At 47.2% G+C, this 21,054-nt stretch overlaps 1 protein-coding gene across 1 annotated transcript; it reads left to right on the top strand.

The window, feature by feature from the left end:
• Positions 1–4,945: 4,945 nt before the first annotated feature.
• REM2 (RRAD and GEM like GTPase 2) lies at positions 4,946–12,377 on the top strand. The gene is made up of 5 exons (XM_007536758.3): positions 4,946–5,126; positions 6,550–6,879; positions 7,473–7,546; positions 10,324–10,531; positions 11,237–12,377. Exons 1-5 carry the CDS (start codon positions 5,048–5,050, stop codon positions 11,524–11,526), a joined length of 981 nt encoding a protein of 326 aa, XP_007536820.1. The 5' UTR covers positions 4,946–5,047; the 3' UTR covers positions 11,527–12,377.
• The last annotated feature ends 8,677 nt before the right edge of the window (positions 12,378–21,054 follow it).

The raw sequence follows: 21,054 nt of genomic DNA, 5'->3' as shown, positions 1-21,054 counted from the left end.
GTTCTGAAAGGTCTCCTATAAACAACCAGACCACCACAAATAGGACATATATCAAAACACTCTAAAACTCTTAAAGAATGGCGTTAAAATATCTTCAATCTTTGATATCAATAAATGTCAATGGCCTGAATTCACCTATTAAAAGACACAGAGTAGGAAGATGGATCAGAAAACACAACCCAACAATATGTTGTCTACAGGAAACTCACCTAACTCAACAAGACAAACACAGACTTAAAGTGAAAGGATGGAAAACTATCATACAAGCCAATGGCCCACAAAAAAGGGCAGGAACAGCTATTCTCATATCTGACATGATAGACTTTAAAATAGATAAGATTAAAAAAGATAGGAATGGACACTACTTAATGCTCAGAGGATCAGTCAATCCAGACGACTTAACAATTATTAACATCTATGCACCCAATGAGAAGCCATCTAAATACATCAAACTTCTACTGAAAGAGCTACAGCAATATATTAACAGTAACACAATCATAGTATGGGACTTCAACACCCCACTATCTCAACTTGAAAGATCATCCAGGAAGAAAATCAGTAAAGACATAAGGGAGCTAAATGAAGAGATAGATAAACTAGAACTATTGGACATTTTCAGAGTCATTCATGCCAAGAAACTGGAATACACATTTTACTCAAATCCACATGGATCATTCTCAAGGATAGACCATATGTTAGGCCACAAAGACAGCATCAGCCAATTCAAGAGCACTGAAATCATCCCAAGCATCTTCTCAGACCACAGTGGAATTAAACTAACACTTAACAATCAACAAAAGATTAGTAACAGTGCCAAAATGTGGAAGCTCAACAGTACACTTCTTAACAACTTCTGGGTCAAAGAGGAAATCAAGGAAGAAATCAAAATGTTTCGAGAGTTCAATGAAAATGAAGACACAAGCTATCAAAATATTTGGGACACAGCTAAAGCAGTCCTAAGAGGGAAGTTCATAGCTATACAAGCACACATTAGAAAACAAGAAAAGGCACAAATAAACAGCCTGATTGCACATCTTAAAGACCTAGAAGAAGAACAACAAAGGAATCCTAAAGCAACCAGAAGGACAGAAATCACTAAAGTTAGGGCAGAAATAAATAACATTGAGAATAGGAAAACCATACAAAAGATCAATGAAAGTAAATGTTGGTTCTTCGAAAAAGTGAACAAAATCGACAAACCTTTAGCCAGACTCACAAAACAAAAAAGGGAGAAGACCCAAATAAATCGGATAGTAAATGAAAGAGGAGATATCACAACAGACATTGCAGAAATTCAACATATCATGCGAGGCTTCTATGAACAACTATATGCCACCAAGCTAGAGAACCTGGAAGAAATGAATGATTTCCTAGATACCTACCAACTTCCAAAACTAAATAAAGAGGAAGTGGATAACATGAACAGGCCCATCACAGCTAATGAAATTGGAACAGTTATCAAAAATCTTCCCAAAAATAAAAGTCCTGGACCAGATGGTTTTACAAATGAATTCTACAAAACTTTCAAAGAAGAACTAATACCTCTACTTTTAAAAGTGTTCCAGAAGATTGAAGACACTGGAATACTCCCTGCCAGCTTCTATGAAGCCAACATCACCCTGATACCAAAAGCAGATAGGGATACAACCAAAAAAGAAAACTACAGACCAATATCTCTGATGAACATAGATGCGAAAATATTGAACAAAATTCTAGCCAACCGGATACAGCAGTATATCAAAAAGATTGTTCATCATGACCAAGTGGGATTTATCCCAGGCATGCAAGGTTGGTTTAATATACGTAAGTCAATCAATGTGATCCACCACATCAACAAAAGCAAGACCAAAAACCACATGGTCATATCAATAGATGCAGAGAAAGCCTTTGACAAAATACAACATCCCTTTATGATCAAAACACTACAAAAAATGGGGATAGATGGAAAATTCCTGAAGATAGTGGAGTCTATATATAGCAAACCTACAGCCAACATCATACTCAATGGTGAAAAACTGGAAGCATTTCCCCTCAGATTAGGTACTAGACAGGGCTGCCCACTATCACCATTACTATTCAGCATAGTGTTAGAAGTTCTTGCCATAGCAATCAGGCAGGAGCAAGGAATTAAAGGCATACAGACTGGAAGAGAAGAAGTTAAACTCTCCTTATCTGCATATGACATGATAGTATACATGGAAAAACCTAAGGAATCCAGCAAGAAGCTTTTGGAAATCATCAGGCAATACAGTAATGTGTCAGGCTATAAAATTAACATTCAAAAGTCAGTGGCATTCCTCTATGCAAACACTAAGTTAGAAGAAATTGAAATCCAGAAATCAGTTCCTTTTTCTATAGCAACAAAAACTATAAAATATCTAGGAATAAACCTAACCAAAGAAGTGAAAGACTTGTATACTGAAAATTATGAGTCACTACTCAAAGAAATTGAAAAAGACACAAAGAAGTGGAAAGATATTCCATGTTCATGGGTTGTAGAATTAACATCATCAAAATGAATATATTACCCAGAGCCATCTACACATTTAGTGCTATCCCCATCAAGATCCCAAGCACATTTTTTAGGAGAATAGAAAAAATGCTACAAATGTTTATCTGGAACCAGAAAAGACCTACAATTGCCAAAACAATCTTGAGAAAAAAGAACAGAACCGGAGGCATCACACTCCCAGATCTCAAACTGTATTATAGGGCCATTGTCATCAAAACTGCTTGGTACTGGAACATGAACAGACACACTGACCAGTGGAATAGAATTGAGAGCCCAGAAATGAGGCCCCATACCTATGGACATCTAATCTTTGACAAAGGGGCCCAGACTACTACATGGAAAGCAGAGTCTCTTCAACAAATGGTGTTGGAAACAATGGGTTGAAACATGCAGAAGAATGAAACTGAATCACTGTATTTCACCAAATACAAAAGTAAATTCCAAGTGGATCAAGGACTTGGATGTTAGACCAGAAACTATCAGATACTTAGAGGAAAATATTGGCAGAACTTTTTTCCACATAAATTTTAAAGACATTTTCAATGAAACGAATCCAATTACAAGGAAGACTAAGGCAAGTATAAACCTATGGGACTACATCAAATTAAAAAGCTTCTTCACAGCTAAAGAAACCACTACCCAAACCAAGAGACCCCTCACAGAATGGGGTCATACATCAGATAAGAGTTTAATAACCAACATATATAAAGAGCTTGCCAGACTCAACAACAAGACAACAAATAACCCCATCCAAAAATGGGGGGAGGACTTGGACAGAATATTCACCACAGAAGAGATCCAAAAGGCCGAGAAACACATGAAAAAATGCTCAAAGTCTCTGATTGTCAGAGAAATGCAAATAAAGACAACAATGAGATATCACTTCACTCCTGTGAGAATGTCATACATCAGAAAAGGTAACAGCAGCAAATGCTGGAGAGGGTGTGGGGGTCAAAGGAACCCTCCTGCACTGCTGGTGGGAATGTCAATTGGTCCAACCTCTGTGGAGAACAGTCTGGAGAACTCTCAGAAGGCTAGAAATGGACCTACCCTATGATTCTGCAATTCCTCTCCTGGGGATATATCCTAAGGAACCCAACACATCCATCCAAAAAGATCTGTGTACACATATGTTCTTGGCAGCACAATTTGTAATAGCCAAAACCTGGAAGCAACCCAGGTGTCCAACAACAGATGAGTGGCTGAGCAAGTTGTGGTATATATACACAATGGAATACTACTCAGCTGTAAAAAATGGTGACTTCACCATTTTCCGCGATCTTGGATGGACCTTGAAAAAATCATGTTGAGTGAAATAAGTCAGAAACAGAAGGATGAATATGGGATGATCTCACTCTCAGCCCGAAGTTGAAAAACAAGATTAGAAAAGAAAACACAAGTCGAACCTGAAATGAAATTGGAGTATTACACCAAAGTAAAAGACTCTGGAATGGGTGGGTGGGTGGGGAGAATACAGGTCCATGAAAGATGATGAATGACATAGTGGGGGGTTGTATTGTTAAATGGGAATCTGGGGAATGTTATGCATGTACAAACTATTGTATTTACTGTTGAATGTAAAACATTAATTCCCCAATAAAGAAATAAATTATTTAAAAAAAAAAGATGGGAGTGGGCAGTAGCGCAGTGGGTTAAGCACACATGGTGCAAAGCACAAGGACTGGTGGAAGGATCCTCGTTTGAGCCCCAGATCCCTACCTTCAGGGGCGTCACTTCACAGGTGAAGCAGGTCTGCAGGTGTCTATCTTTCTCTCCCCCTCTCTGTCTTCCCCTCCTCTCTCCATTTCTCTCTGTCCTATCCAACAACAACGACATCAATAACAACAATAATAACTATAACAATAAAACAAGGGCAACAAAAGGGAATAACTAAACATTTAAAAAATAATAAAAATAATAATAAATAATAATAAAAGACGTACTAAATTTTCATTTTTCAGAGGAGACCAGAGCACAGTGTCAGGTTTGGGATGGGAAGTGGGCCCCATGCAGGCAAGTGCCCCCACCTGCTGAGTCACCTCCCCTCCGCATTCCTCCCGACGGCCGACTCTCGGGTCTTCTGTCCCCAGGGCATGTTTTGTTTGGTGGTTCTGTATTTGGCCCCTCGGTTAACCCTGAGCCCCACTCTGGACTGGAATGGAGACATACACGAGCATAGCATCCTGGCTCCTGGAGGAAGACGCCCCCAGCCTCTGGGCCCCCTTCGCCGGGGTCCTCCCACACCTCTGACTTTTTTCCCCGCAGTCAGTGCGCTCCTAGCGGGAAGCCACACAAAGGACGGGGCAGCGAAAGGGGGAATCCCGCTGACATCACTGCTCATTAGCATGTGTGACCTCACCGCAGGGCGGGGCGTTTCCCCAGGTGTTGGGGGGAGTTTGGGGGGGGGGGTGGCGGTATTTAAAGGGAAAAGCTGACAGTGCTGCTGCGAGAGGGAGCGGGCGCTGTCAGTCTCGGGGCTGCACACACGGACACGGACACGCACACAGACGCGCCCCGGTGCACTGGGACTCCGACATGGACACCGACACCGAAACCACGGCGCTCTGTCCCTCCGGCAGCCAGCAGGCCACCCCCCCAGGGACGCCCACACCAGGTGAGGTGGAGTTGAGCCGGAGCCTGCGAAACCTTGGGGTGGGAACTGAAGCTTTGGGGTGGGGGTAGGGGGTAGAGGCCAGAACTAGAGACTAAGGGAGCTTGAGCCCGAATTGCAACAGAGAAGAGCAACTCGGCAAGTGGGGGAGCTCCCTGACTCCCCCGGGCTGGGCTGGGGTGGAGGAGCTGCCCAGCGCCCCCTCCCCAGCACTCTGGGGGCTGCTGGTGCGTGGGCCCCCCAGGTCAGCCCGAGGAAAGGGAGAAGGAAGGGGCAGCCCACAAGCCTGGGAAGTCCCCCAGAGGCTGCCCTGGGGAGCTGCCATAAGGGTTTCTCTGCTGCGGAGGTTCTGGCTGCTGGCCGAGTATTGATCCTGCACTATTCCCAGCCTCTCTCCATCCCCCTTTGTTGTGTCTGCCATTCCTCCTCTCATCCTGACCCATACACTGCCACGCTTCCACTCAGCTGGCTCCCACTCCCACCGACCCCCTCCACACCGCACAGCACCCTCTTACCCCAGGACAATGACAGCTGGGGTTGGGGGTGCACCCCTGGGTCTACAGGAAGGGAGAAGCAGTCTCTCTCTCTCTCTCTCTCTCTCTCACACACACACACACACACACACACACACACACACACACACACACGATATCCAATACAGAGCAAAGGCTTCCCTGGAAACAGGCTCCCCACAAAGTTTGTGACTCTACCAGCATCTCCCTCAAACCTGGGAAGCAACTTCAGCTTGGCATCCCTGGTGCCCCTCTCTGGTGGGGGAACTGCTCGCAGTCAAATGAAGCACTGGCTAGAGAGAGAGAGAGAGAGAGAGTGAGAATCAGGCGGTAGCACAGCGGGTTAAGCACACGTGGCCCAAAGCGCAAGGACCTGCAGAAGGATCCTGGTTCAAGTCCCCGGTTCCCCATCTGCAGGGGAGTCACTTCACAAGTGGTGAAGCAGGTCTGCAGGTGTCTATCTTTCTCTCCCCCTGTCGTCCCCTCCTCTCTCCATTTCTCTCTGTCCTACAACATCAATTACAAGAACAGTAACTACAAAAATAATAATAAAAAGGGCAAAAAAAGGGAAAATAAATAATTTTTTTTTTTTTTAAAAAGAGAGAAGTTGTGGCTCAGGGCCTGGGGGGTGAAAGGAGGGGCAACCCTGGGGGGCAGAGGCCTAGTGGGGGATGCCGAAGTCTCTGTGTGGGTAGGTGCCCCCACCCCCCCACCCCCACACAGGCATGCTTGGACTAGGCTGCACGGGCCCCACTGGTGGGCTCCTTGGCCAGAGTCTCAGCCTTCCAGACTATGGTTGCCGACTGCTCTAGCTGGGCATCTGAAGCTGAGGGAAGCCAAGGGTGCGCCCTCTGCAGGCGGCTCGGCACCCTGCTTGCTCATAGCTTCCTTCTCTCTGCCCTCTGCCCTCCCAGAAGCAGATGGGCTGCAGAAGAAGCCCGAGAAGCTGTTGGCAGACTTGGACCTGGCTCCAGCCCCAGGAGCCCCCAGGCGAAGGGGCAGCATGCCTGTCCCCTACAAGCACCAGCTGCGGCGGGCCCAGGCGGTGGATGAACTTGACTGGCCTCCTCAGGCCTCATCATCTGGTTCTTCTGACTCCTTGGGCTCAGGGGAGGCAGGCTCCACTGTGAAGGACGGCACCTTCAAGGTTATGCTGGTGGGGGAGAGTGGCGTGGGCAAGAGCGCGCTGGCTGGCACCTTCGGAGGGCTCCAGGGAGACAGTGCTCATGAGCCAGAGAACCCAGGTAACATACATGGGGAGAGGGTGCCTCGGAAACCCTCGTCAGGGATGGCAGGCTCAAGGCAGGAGGAGCCTCTGACGGCCAGACCTACTAGAAGGTTCTCAGTGCTGTCTGTGCCGACTTTCCAGGGGAGGAGGTGCATGGAGTCCTCCTGCTGGGAGCTTCAATGTCCTGGTCTCACAAGTGTCAGGAAGTAGCCTGGGAGGTGGCACAGTAGATAGGGCATTGAGTTCAGCCCCTGGCATCACATATGCCAGAGTGATAGTCTGGTTCTCCCTCACTCTCTCTCATTAACTAATAAATCTAAAAAAAAAGAGGGGGAGGGGCAAGCGGTAGAGCACCTGGTTAAGCACACACATTACAATGTGCAAGGACCCAGGTTCAAGCCTCTGGTCCCCACCTACAGGGGGAAAACTTCACGAGTGGCAAAATAGAGCTGCAGGTGTCTCTCTCTGTCTCTCTCCCTCTTTATTTCCCCCTCCCCTCTCAATTTCTCTCTGTCTCTGCCCAATAATAAATTTTTTTTAAAAGAAACATGTTTTAAAAATATCTTGGGGAGCCTAATGGACTCTGTTCCTTGTTCTTTATCCCAACAGAGGACACCTACGAGAGACGCATCATGGTGGATAAGGAGGAAGTGACTCTAGTTGTTTATGACATCTGGGAACAGGTAAGAACTCAGGTGTACCTGAGCAGTGGTGGGACATGGCCGAGCTGGGGCAGGCAGTTGGGCTAAAACAGTGGCCTGCAGATCCTAGGGCCAGCATCCTGGTATCTGTATCTACTGAGAGCACAGAGATCAGCACTAGTGCCTGCTTCAGATCTGAGAATGGGTATCTTAGGGCTGGGTGGTAGCCCACATCACAGTGCACAAGGACCCAAGTTTAAACCCTTTGTCCCAGTTCAATCCCCTGTACCACCATAAACCAGAGCCTATCAGTGCTCTGGTTAAAAAAAAAAAAGTGGTCTGGGAGGTGGCACAGTGGATAAAGCGTTGGACTCTGAAGTGTGAGGTCCTGAGTTCAAGCCCAGGCAGCACATGTACCAGAGTGATGTCTGTTTCTTTCTCTCTGTCCTCCTATCTTTCTCATCAATAAATAAATAAAATCTTTAAAAAAAAAAAGAAAAGATTTTAAACCCTTGGTCCCCACCTGCATGGAGGAAGCTTCATAGCGATAAAACAATTTTGTAGGTGTCTATCTCCTTCTTAATCTCCCCCTCCCTTCTCAATTTCTCTCTGCCTCAAAAAAAAGATAAAAGAGAAAGAAAGAAAATAATAATAAACCAACAAAACAAGAAAGAGAATGAGAATGGCTGTCTTGACAGGAGTTCTTTTTGCTTTTTTTTAAAAGATTTTTTAAATTTATTTACTAGAAAGACAGGAGGAGAGAGAGAAAGAATCAGACATCACCCTGGTACGTGTGCTGCCGAGGATCAAATTCAGGACCTCATGCTTGAGAGTCCAATGCTGTATCCACTGCGCCACCTCCCAGACCACACTTGACAGGGGTTCTAACACAGAGAATTAGGACTTGAATTTGACAAGCCCTGAAGATGCAAGACAAGCTAAATATTCTGAAGACCTCATTTTTCAACCTGAAAGAGTCTGACGTGGTAGAACAAGAATTCAGGGCTCTGGAATATCAAGGGAAACAAAGTGAGGGCGTGGGATATGTTGGCATGAATGAGAGGCTAAATTACATACACTTGAGCAGCATTCTTTTTTTTTTTCTTTTTCTTTTTTATATTTATTTGTTCCCTTTTGTTCCCCTTATTTTATTGTTGTAGTTATTATTGCTGTTGTTATTGATGTCTTCGTTGTTGGATAGGACACAGAGAAATGGAGAGAGGAGGGGAAGACAGAGAGGAGGAGAGAAAGACAGACACCTGCAGACCTGCTTCACCGCCTGTGAAGCGACTCCCCTGCAGGTGGGGAGCCAGGGCCTGGAACCGGAATCCTTACACCGGTCCTTGCGCTTTGCACCACCTGCTCTTAACCCGCTGCGCTATTGCCCGACTCTCCGTTTTTCTTCTTGTTGATGAACAGTCTGCTTTTATTCTTTTTCTTGCCAAGCAGGCTTTTAATGGCTTTAATTTTTTTAATCTTTATTTATTGGGTAGAGACAACCAGAAATTGTGACAGAAGGGGGTGAGAGAGAGAGAGAGAGAAACAGACACCTGCAGCACTACTTCACCACTTGTAAAGCTTTCCCCTTGCAGGTGGGGATCGAAGGCTTGAACCTGGGTCCTTGTGCACTGTAACATGTGCTGTCAACCAGGTGCGCCAGCACCCGGCCCCAGGCTGCTTTTTCATTTAGCGATAGAGGGAAAGAAGGGCACCAGAGCATCAGAGCTTCCTCTACTGCAGTGGCTGGCACTCACACGTGATGCCAAAACTTGAACCTGGGTCATATGCATGGTGAGGGACAAGTCCTGCCTAGACAGCTATTCCTCCTGCCTCGGGATACACTGCTACTCCTCTTTCTCCTTCTCCTTTTTTTTTTTTTTTTTTTAACCAGAGCACAGCTCAGCTCTGGTTAGAGGTCATACTGGGGATTGAACTTCAGAGCCTTAGACTTGAAAGTTTTGTGCATAACCATTATGCTGTCTCAGCCTAAGGTGTGTTTGTTTTTGAAAGCCCCAGGAGAGCACTGTTCAGCTCTGGCAAGTAATGGTGATGGTGCCAGAGACTAAACCTGGTACCTCAGGCTTGAAAGTCTGATACTATCGATATTGAGCTATCTCCCTGGGGCTCCACGTTCTTTTTTCTTTACCAGAGCACTGCTCAGCTCTGGCTTATGGTGGTGTCAGGGATTGAACCTGGGACTTTGGAGTCTCAAGCCTGAGAGTCTCTGCATAAGTATTATGCTGTCTTCCCCACGCTTACATTCACTTTTCAATTAAGAACTTATTGTTTTATTTTTTAATAATTGTGAGATAGATTTCTTTCTGCTAATCACATCTCCATTCAAGCATTATTATTTTTAAATTCTCTTTATTTATTTATTGGATAGAGACAGCCAGAAATCAAGAGGGAAGGGGGTGATAGAAATGGAGAGAGACAGAGAAACACCAGCAGCACTGCTTCACCACTTATGAAGCTTTCCCCCTACAGGTGGGGACCAGGGGCTTGAACTCGGGTTCTTGCGCACAGTAACATGTGCACTCAACCAGGTGCGCCACCACCTGGCCTCTCAATTAAGAATTTAATTAAACATAAGAAAGTAGGGTGGTTTTACCTTGTCTAGGATTCTGTGTCCCCAATTCTCCCGGGCAGGGCTCACATTACTGAGTTCTCCCTCCTCCACAAACTCTGGGACTGCAGACTTTAACATTAACTAGATCTGCCTGCTAAGCAGAAGTCCAGGATTCTCCACCCCAGGGAAGCAGGTGCTGGGCTGGGTTATCCCAGATCTCCAGCTGTCATCACTCCCTATTCCTCCACAGGGGGACGCAGGGGGGTGGCTTCAGGACCACTGCCTCCAGACGGGGGATGCCTTTCTCATCGTCTTCTCAGTCACTGACCGTCGAAGCTTCTCCAAAGTTCCAGAGACCCTACTTCGGCTCCGGGCTGGGCGGCCCCAGCACGACCTGCCTGTCATCATCGTGGGAAACAAGAGCGACCTGGCACGCTCTCGCGAGGTGTCACTAGAGGGTGTGCATCCTGGACCTCAGCCACACATGCCATCTCTGGGGCCCCTCTCCCTCCCAGCCAGCCTGGCTCCCTTAAGTCATTGCCCCCTTGGGCTTCTTCCGTTTTTAAATTGCATTTATTTATTTAATTTTTTAATAATTTATTTCTTTATTGGGGAATTAATGTTTTACATTCAACAGTAAATACAATAGTTTGTACATGCATAACATTCCCCAGATTCCCATTTAACAATACAATGGATAGAGACAGAGACGTCTGCAGCTCTACTTCACCACTCCTGAAACATTCCCCCTGCAGGTGGGGACCAGGGGCTTGAACCTGGGTCCTTGCACACTGTAGTGTGTGTGCTTAACCAGGTGCACCACCGCCTGGTCCCTGGGGATGATCAATTGCCTTCACCCTCTGGTCCTGGGAACACTCCAAACTTGAAATGGAAGGCCTGGGGAGATAGCATAAAGGTTATGTTTGCCTGAGGCTCCCAAGTCCCAGGTTTAATTCCCCAGCACGACTGTAAGCCAGATCTGAACAGTGCTCTGGTAAGGAGAAAGAAAGAAAAAGAATAAATATATCGAGGACCTTAGGAATCTCCTCTTTTCGCCCCTTCCCTCCATCGCAAGGTGGTCCTAGCCTTGCTCCCCAATCCTCCTTAGACCAGCTCCACTCCAGACCCCACCGCGCGCAACTGATCAAGTTCCCCTTTTGCAGAGGGCCGCCATCTGGCCGGAACGCTGAGCTGCAAACACATCGAGACCTCGGCGGCGCTGCACCACAACACGCGGGAGCTCTTCGAGGGCGCAGTGCGCCAGATCCGCCTGAGGCGGGGCCGCGCGAGGGGCCAGTGGCCAGAGTCCCGCAGCCCCGAGGGCCCCGCGCCCCCCGCGCGCCGGGAGAGCCTCACCAAGAAGGCGAAGCGCTTCCTGGCCAGCCTGGTGCCACGCAACGCCAAGTTCTTCAAGCAGCGCTCCAGGTCGTGCCACGACCTCTCGGTGCTCTGAGCCGCCTTCGCCATGGCCCCGAGGTCTCCGGGGTCCCAGCGTGCGCCCCCCTCGGCTTCCTTCGTGGAGACCAGCTAGGAAACCAAAAACTCCGGGGAAGCCCGGGCTGGGCTTGGCCACGTGGGGGGACCCCCACCCGGCCATGCACGTCCTCGGACGTGCCCCACCCAGGGCGCCTGGCTGGCAGGGCTCAGGCCTGCTGGGGTGGGCTCTGGTGGGTCAGGAAGGAAACTAGTTCCTCAAGGTGTTTGTTTCTTCTATTTCTTGTTCGTTTTTAAAACCAGAGCACTGGTCAGCTCTGGTTTATGGTGGTGCTGGGGGATTGAACCTGGGACCTCTGAGCCTCAGGCATGAAAACCTTTTTGGCTATCTCCCAGCCCTATTTTTGTTGTTGTTGTTTGTTTGTTTGTTTGTTTTTTAAATTCACCTCTCCTGTAAAGAGATCCTAGAAGTGAGAACTGAAAACTACTTTGTGGACTCTTTTACAAAGTTTTCCACATTTGTACTCAGCAAACTGGCCTTGCTTGAAGAGGTCCTTCAAGGTAAAGACACAGAGACCCAGCTCAGACTTGGCTGAAAACTTTTCACACTTTTCAAAACTTTTCTGCTGAACTGGTCCACATTGCCCAGGTTTCAGAGCCTGGAAGTGTGATTCCGGAGCACCGACATTGTGATTCGCCACAGTCCTTGCCCTTGTAAGGCTGTGAAAGAACAGGTGTGGACCCGCCTCCTATCCTCCCTCATGGTCGGCTGTGAAGACCTGAGCAGGGGACAGATCCCCTCTGGCTGGGGCCCAGGAGGCACCAGAAAAGGGTCAACCTTGCCCTTTTCAATAAAGAATTTTTCTAGAATACTTGCTCACTTCGATTTTGTGTTCAACCCTCTCAGGAGGAGAGAGAGAGTGTGTGAGTGAGTGAGTGAGTACGGGGGAGGATGGAAAATCCTGCACACCAAGAAATGGTGTGGGGCTGGGTGAGGGAGCAGGGTCTGTGCCTCCCAGGTTGACTCCTGGTGGAGTCCAGGCTACTGGGTCAGCGGTTCTCAGAGCTCTGAGTGGGTCCAAGTATGTATCTGTACAGATTAGAAAGCAGACCTGGAGGAGAGGTGTGGGGCCCTGCAGTAGCCTTTTTTTTTTTTTTAATTTTCCTTTTACCCTGGGGGAGTTGGTTAATGATTTACAGCAGTTGTTGACACACAGGTACAATTTCTCCTCCTCCTGTGAACTAAAACATTCTCGCCTCCCAACTTAAGTCTTTTTCTACTTTGAGGCACCAGGACGCCAAAGTCTCCCCAACCCCACCCCGCTTCTCCCTACCCTTCTTCCCCAGAGTCCCTTGCTTTAGTGCAATACACCAACCCGGAAGTAATCACGTAGTTACTTAGTGACACTGTTGGACTAAGTCCTCAAACTTTAGGCCTCATCTCCTTAGCGCACTTAACCCTGCCAGAATCAGGCTGGAAACCAAGACACCTGGGCTAGTGTCTGGGTTGGCCTTTACCTCCCTCCCATGGCAGAGCTCTGCTACCCCATCTGTCACCTGCAGAGCCCGTGTGAGAACTGAAGCTGTCAGAGCCTCCCCGGGGGACGCCCACGCCTGCTGCTGCCTGCGCCATGACTCTGAACAAAGAGAACAGGCAGCGGCTCCCCTCACCCCTAGACATATGATACTGCTACCTGAGCACCCTGAGGGCCAGCCCTCCACACACAGACTCCCAGAGCTTGATGGGAGGGAAAGAGCTGCCTCCAGAGCCCCTGCGACTGGGAGGGAGGCGTGGGGGGCAGCCCAGCCCAGCCCAGCCCAGCCCAGATGGGTTTGCAATGAGAATAAAAAGAATCACACTCCCCACACTCTCCTCGGTTATTCTTTTCTTTCTGTTTGCCACCAGGGTTATCATTGGGGCCTTGACGCCTGCACGACTTCATCACTCCCAGGGGCCATTTTTATTTTTATTTTAAAGTTGTATTTATTTATTTATTTATTATTTGATAGAGACAGAGAGAAATTGAGAGGAGAGGGGAGATAGAAAGAGAAGGAGAGAGACAGACACACCTGCAGCTCTACTTCACCATTTGTGAAGCTTTCTCCCTGTAGGAGGGGACCAGGGGTTTGAACCTAGGTCCTTATGCGCTGTAGTGTGAGCGCTTAACCAGGTGAGCCACTGCCTGGCCCTGCCAGTTTTCTTTTTCTTTTTTTAAATCTTTATTTATTAGATAGAGACAGCCAGAAATGGAAAGGGAAGGGGGTGACAGAGAGAGAGAGAGAGAGAGATCTGCAGCACTGTTTCACCACTTGTGAACCTTTCCCCCTGCAGACAGGGGCCGGAGGGCTCAAACCTGGGTCCTTGCATACTGTAACATGTGCGCTCAACCAGGTGCCACCACCTGGCCCCTCATTTTTATTTTTCATAGAAGATGAGAGACTGAAACAGAAAGAGAGAGAGAAATTCTCCCCTGCAGGTGCTCCCACATGGGGCCCGCAGCTCACACCTGTGTCCTTCACTGTTAGCGCGCATTTCCTGCCAGGTGAGCCGCCTTTCATTTCCCCCCGCCTTTTTTCTTTTTTTTCCCTCCTTAATGCAGAGCCAGATTTCAGACCCAGGGTCTGCTGCATGTCCTCTCCTGCTATGAGAAAACCAGAGCATCACTCTGGCACACTCAGTGCTGGGGATCAAACTCAGACCTCATGCTTGCAAGTCCTGTGCCTTATTATTATTATTATTACTATTTTTACCAGAGCACTGCTCAGCTCTGGCTTGTGGTGGTGCAGAGGATTAAACCTGGGACTTCGGAGCCTCAGGCATGAGAGTCTCTTTGCATAACCATTATGCTATCTACTACTGCCCCTTCTTTTGCACTACCTCTCAGGCCACCTAACTTCATATATAGGATAGAGACAGAGAGAAATTAAGAGGAGAGGGGGATACAGAGAGGGAGAGAGACAGGGCCTGCAGCCCTGCTTTGCTGCCTTGGAAGCTTCCCCCCTACAGGTGGGGACAGGAAGTTTGAACTTGGGTCCTTGCATATTGTAATATGTGCACTCAACTGGGTGCATCACCGACCAGCCCCCATAAAATTTATCTATTTTTCCACATTAAAAAAAAATTTGGCGGGGGGCAGGGGTAGATAGCATAATGGCTATGCAAACAGACTGTCATGACTGAGGCTTCGAAGTCCCAGGTTCAATCCCCTGCACCACCATAAACCAGAGCTGAACAGTGCTCTGGTAATAAATAAATAAATATTTATTTTCCCTTTTGTTGCCCTTGTTGTTTTTCATAGTTGTTATAGTTATTATTGTTGTTGTTATTGATGTCATCGTTGTTGGATAGGACAGACAGAAGTGGAGAGAGGAGGGGAAGACAGAGAGGGAGAAAGATAAGACACCTGCAGACCTGCTTCACCACCTGTGAAGCCACCCCCCTGCAGGTGGGGAGCCGGGACCTTAAACCGGGATCCTTATGCTTCACGCCACGTGCGCTCAACCCGCTGCGCTACCACCCAACTCCCGTTTTTCCACATTTTATAATCACTCTGTTTGAAATATTTATTGGGGGCTGGTTGGTAGCGTAGTGGGTTAAGCGCACATGGCGCAAAGCGCAAGGACTGGTTTAAGCCCCAACTCCCCACCTGCAGGAGGGCCCTTCAAAAGGGGTGAAGCAGGTCTGCAGGTGTCTGTCTTTCTCTCCCCCTCTCTGTCTTCCCCTCCTCTCTTGGTTTCTCTCTGTCCTATCCAACAACAATAATAAAATATAACAATGATGAACAACAAGGGGAAAAAATAGCCTCCAGGAGCAGTGGATTCATAGTGTAGGCTCCAAGCCCCAGCAATAATGCTGGAGGCAAAAAGAGAAAGAAAGAAAGAAAGAGAATTATTTATTTGTTGTTGCCATCAGAGTTATCACTGTATGGCTGGGGCTCATTGTCTGCATGACAAATCCACCATTCCCAGCAGCAATTATTTAGGATAGAGACAGAGAAATTGAAAGAGCAGAGGGGGATAGATAGACGCTGGGTAGATGAATGGCTAGAAACATGCATTCTTGTTTGACCGCCCATGAAGCTTTTTCCTTGCAGGTGGGGACCCAGAGGACTCGAGCCTGGGTCCTTGGACATGGTAAAGTGTGCACTCAACTAGGTAGCCACCACCCGGCCTCCTGTCTTCTTGGTTAATGAGAAAGTGAGAGGAGAGAGAAGATACACACCAACTGCTCTCCAGGAATGCCTTTTGTCTCTGTTCTTGCTCTCCCAGGTAGTGCCAATGATGTCTCATGCGTAGGAGACATCTCCTCCAGCCTATGAGCCACCTCCCACAAGTCAAGGTCTACTAACTCTTTAATGACTGTGTGAAGTGTCTCCTTACTGGAAAAGAAACAGAGCTTACTGGCCTGGGGTCAACGGGTCAACAGATTCTATTCATGTTGCCTAGATACTTAATCGAGATTTTATGCAGGAGGTTCCCTTACCAGTAAAGACAAGTGTAGGAAGGGAGTTGAGGGACAGGGAGAGGGGTAGTAGGGACCATGCAGGGGGTACCATGAGCAGTACCATGGACAGCAGCTGTAATGCCGAAAGGGCCAGATAAGCAGCAGGGGAAATAGCTCGACTGGTAGAGCACTGGACCTTTATGCTAGGACTTTCTAGATAGACCCCTGGTACTGGGTCTATGTACCAGAAGCTCCAGCTTCTCTCTCTTTCTCTTTGCCTATGTGAAACTCTCATATGTAATAAATAAAATCAATCTTTAACAAAATGGTAGGGGGCAGAGAAATTACATAGGAGTAGTCAGCAAACACTAATCTCTGGGGACCGTGAACAGGCAGTTCAAATCTTTAAAATGCAGGAAAACACTGTAGGCCCACTAAGGGACCAGATGGCTTTACAGTTGGGTTGAAACCTCAGGGACATGAAGAGGAGGGGGAAGAAGAGATGAGCGTGAAAAAGAAGGCTTGGAATCTTGCTGCAAAGGCCCTTAAATGCCAGGCAAAGGAGTTCATGCCCAATTTTGTAGGCAGTGAGAGTCACTGTAGGTCTTAGACAGGGGAAGTGGCATGACCAGGATGCTCCTTTGAGATGTGGAGGCTGAGGGGCTGAATGGTAGCACACCTGGTTGAGTGCACGTGTTAAAATGCACAAGGACAGGACCCAGTCTCCGGTCCCCACCTACAGGGAGGAAAGCCTTGTGGGTGGTGAAGCAATGTTGTAGGTGTGTGTGTGTGTGTGTGTGTGTGTGTGTGTGTCTCTCTCTCTCTCCCTATCACCTTCTTCCCTCTCAATTTCTCGATTTCTGGCTAGTGAAAGGCCTCCTAGGGAGATAGCAGTGAAAGTGAAGAGGCATATATTTGAGGGTCAGAATCAATGGGACTTGGCATCTTAACCTAAACACCAGGAGGGGTATAATAAAGAATAAAAATTTTTTTAAAAATCACCAGGGGAAGTCACAGAAGGTGGGAGGATGGTGATGAGTTAGGAGTTGGGGGCAGAGGAGAGATATGGAGTAAATGTTTTCTTTTTAATTATTATTTTAAAAATATTTTTATTTATAGTGGTCTGGGAGCTGGCGCAGTGGATAAAGCGATTGACTCTCAAGAGTGAGGTCCTGAGTTCAAGCCCCGGCAGCAAGTGTACCAGAGTGATGTCTGGTTCTTTCTCTCTCTCCTCCTTCCTCATCAATAAATAAATAAAATCCTTTAAAAAATTATTTATTTTCCCTTTTGTTGCCCTTGTTGCTTTTTATTGTTGTTGTAGTTATTATTGTTGTTGTTACTGATGTCATCATTGTTGGATAGGACAGAGAGAAATGGAGAGAAGAGGGGAAGACAGAGAGGGGAAGAGAAAGACACCTGCCGAGCTGCTTCACCACCTGTGAAGCGACCCCCCTGCAGGTGGGGAGCCGGGGGCTCAAACCAGGATCCTTACTCCAGTCCTTGTGCTTTGTGCCACCTGTGTTTAAGCCCCTGCGCTACCGCCCGAATCCCTGTTGTTTTTTTTTAATATTTATTTTATTTATTTATTCCCTTTTGTTGCCCTTGTTGTTTTATTGTTGTAGTTATTATTGTTGTTGTTGTTGGATAGGACAGAGAGAAATGGAGAGAGAAGGGGAAGACAGAGAGGAGGAGAGAAAGATAGACACCTGCAGACCTGCTTTACCGCCTGTGAAGCGACTCCCCTGCAGGTGGGGAGCCAGGGTTCGAACCGGGATCCTTATGCCAGTCCTTGTGCTTTGCGCCACCTGCGCTTAACCCGCTGTGCTACAGCCCGACTCCCCTCCCTGCTTTTTTTTTTTTTAATGAGAGAGAGAGAATGTGTGGTGGGGGTAGATAGCATAATCGTTATGTAAGAGACTCTCATGCGTGAGGCTCTAAAGTCCCAGGTTCATTCCCCTGCACCACCATAAACCAGAGGTGAGCAGTGCTCTGGTTTAAAAAATGAGAGACAAGCCAAAGCACTCTCAGTTCTGGTTTCTAGTGCAGCTGGGGATTAAACCTGTGACCTCAGACCTCGGGCATGACAGTCTTTTTCTTTTTTCTTTTTTTACCTTTACTGTAGAAGAGATAGATACAGAAAGAAATGGGGAAGAAAGAGAAAGACTAGAGCACTGCTCAGCTCTGGCTTATGGTAGTGTTGGAGACTAAACCTGGGACTTCAGAACCTCAAGCATGAAAATATATTTATTTATTGATTTATTTTTCCCCTTTCTGTTGCCCTTTTTTTTATTGTTGTTGTAGTTATTATTGTTGTTATTGATGTCTTCATTGTTGGATAGGACAGAGACAAATGGAGAGAGGAGGGGAAGACAGAGAGGAGGAGAGAAAGATAAGACACCTGCAAATCTGCTTCACCACCTGTGAAGCAACTCCTCTGCAGGTGGGGAGCCGGGGGCTTGAACCGGGATCCTTATACCGGTCCTTGCACTTTCCACCACGTGTGCTTATAAGACCCACTGTGCCGTCGGACGCCCATTTTTTTAATTTTAAGTATTTCATTTATTTATTAGATAGAGACAGAGAGAAATTGAGAGGGAGGGAGAGATATGAAGAGAGATACCTGCAGACCCTGCTTCACCACTTGTGAAGTTTCTCCCTGCAGGTGGGGACTGAGAGCTTGAACCCAGGTCCTTGTGCATTGTAATGTGCGTTCAACCAGGTGTGTCACCACCTGGTCCCTGAAAGTCTTTTTGTATAACCATTATACAATCTCCCCAGACCAGAAAATACCTTCATTCTAGAGACACTAAGGTGCTTTGTTTTGGTGTGCGCAGAGCTGAGCCTCTTTTGGATGCATTTTCATTCTGCTAGGGAGACAGCACAGTGCCAGAGCTTCCTCCCAGATGGTACCAGGGTCCTGACCTGACACAACCTAACCCACTGAGCTACTCTGTCCCTGCAGACAGCGAGTTTGAGGCGCCATGCAGCGCATGGAGAGTTTCAGCAGCTCCCTACATAGCTGAATCTGAAAAACAAGTTGGGGCAAGAGACACTGCCATGAGGATAATCACCATAATCGTGATGGTAGCAGAGCTAGAGGAAGGGCTGAGACTGGTGCTGGGTTTGCTTTGTGCTCCTGGGCCTTTATTTAGCATGGTGCCTGCATGCCTGAGGCTCCCAGTTTTCTGCCGTCACTTTGCACATGTCTGACGTTCTTGTGAACTAGTAGTCTGATGTGTCTGTGCAGACGCGAGAACAGGGTTCACAAATTTCATCAGATTTCCAAAGGGAACCTAACAAGTCAGAGACTAGGATGCTACTGATTGCTGCTGGGAAGAGGAGCTGGGTAGGAGGAGGACAGGTGTGGGAGGTTGACTTTCTATCATATGCTCTTACAACTGTTTTTTTTTTTTTTTTTTTTTGCCTCCAGGTTTATTGCTGGGGCTTGGCACCTACACTACAAATCCACTGCTCCTAGCAGTCATTTTTTCCATTTGTTGTTGTTGGATAGGACAGAGAGAAATCGAGAGAGGAGGGGAAGTGGGGGGCAGGGGGAGAGAGATTCCTGCAGACCTGCTTCACCGCTTGTGAGGTAACCCCCCTGCAGGTAACCCCCCTGGTGGGACGCTGGGGGCTCGAACCAGGGTCGCTTTGCATTATGTGTGCTTAACCAGGTGTGCCACTGCCTCCTGACTGCCTCTGACAAACTTTTTTTTTTTAACCAGAGCACTGATCAGCTCTGGCTTATGGTGGTGCAGGGAGATTGAACCTGGGACTTTGGAGCATCAGGCATGACAGTCTGGTTGCATAACCATCATGCCTCCTACCCCGCACTCTGACAACCTTTTTACTCTGACTATGGCATATATCACCTGGCCATTATTATTATTGTTGTTGGTATTAATTATTTTAACACGTGTGCTCAACCAAGTGTGCCACCACCTGACGGTGTTAATTATTTTAACTTATCCAGAGCACAGTTCAGCTCTGGCTTATGGTGGTGCAGAGGGTTGAACCTGGGACTTCAGAAGTTGGAGCATGAAAGTCTTGTGTGGTCCAGGAGGTGATGCAGTGGATAAAGCATTGGATTCTCAAGCATGAGGTCCTAAGTTCGGTCCCTGGCAGCACATGTACCAGAGAGGTATCTGGTTCTTTCTCTCTTTGTCCTCCTAGCTTCATGAATAAATAAATAAAATCTTAAAAAAAAAAAAAGAAAGTCTTTTGTATAAGCATTATGCTGTCTCCCCCCCACCCTTTACTACCTATTTAAAAAAAAAAAAAAAAAACTCAGGCAAAGGTAGACGGCATAATGGTTATGCAAAGAGACTCTTACACCTGCAGCTGCAAAGTCCCAGGTTCAACCTCCCGCACCACCATAAACCAGAACTAAACAGTGGTCTGGTTTAAAAAAACAACAACAACTTGGGAGTCGAGCGGTAGCACAGCAGGTTAAGTGCACGTGGCGCAAAGCGCAAGGACCAGTGTAAGGATCCCGGTTCAAGCCCCAGCTCCCCACCTGCAGGGGAGTCGCTTCACAGGCAGTGAAGCAGGTCTGCAGGTGTCTATCTTTCTCTCCCCCCTCTATCTTCCCCTCCTCTCTCCATTTCTCTCTGTCCTATTCAACAACAACAACATCAATAACTACAACAATAAAACAAGGGCATCAAAAGGGAATAAATAAATAAATATTTAAAAAGAAAAAGAAAAAAGTAAAACAACTCAGCTGGAGAAGCATCTGCCTTTCATGTCCAAGGTTCCCAGTTTGACCTATGGCACCACATGTAACAGTGATTCTGCTGTGCTTCTCTCTGTCTCAGATGAAATGCGCTTTCACTACAGACATAGATTTAACAAAACAAATAGCCAAACAACACCCAGTGGCATAGCCTGGGAGGTGGAGCAATAAGGAGGGTGTGGAATCTCAGGCTTCAGGTTGTGAGTTCAGTCCCTGGCATCCCATGTGATGCTCTGAGTGATGCTCTGATCATCTTGTATAAGTAGTCTTTTTTTTTTTTCAATTTTTTAATTAATTTATTTATTTCCCCTTTAGTTGCCCTTGTTCCTTTTCATTGTCATGTAGTTGCTGTTATTGATGTCATCGTT

The sequence above is a fragment of the Erinaceus europaeus genome, chromosome 16 (genome assembly GCF_950295315.1).
Source record: "Erinaceus europaeus chromosome 16, mEriEur2.1, whole genome shotgun sequence".
In the NCBI taxonomy this organism is placed as follows: Eukaryota; Metazoa; Chordata; class Mammalia; order Eulipotyphla; family Erinaceidae; genus Erinaceus; species Erinaceus europaeus.
Note: the sequence above shows the minus strand (reverse complement) of the source record. Positions and strands in the feature narration are given on the sequence as shown.

Excerpts from the sequence above, each read along its gene's own strand:
- REM2 (XM_007536758.3), top strand. The coding sequence starts at position 5,048 with ATGGACACCGACACCGAAACCACGGCGCTCTGTCCCTCCGGCAGCCAG. Across the intron at positions 6,880-7,472 it reads TCATGAGCCAGAGAACCCAG|AGGACACCTACGAGAGACGC; the intron begins GTAACATACATG and ends TTATCCCAACAG. Across the intron at positions 10,532-11,236 it reads TCGCGAGGTGTCACTAGAGG|AGGGCCGCCATCTGGCCGGA; the intron begins GTGTGCATCCTG and ends CCCCTTTTGCAG.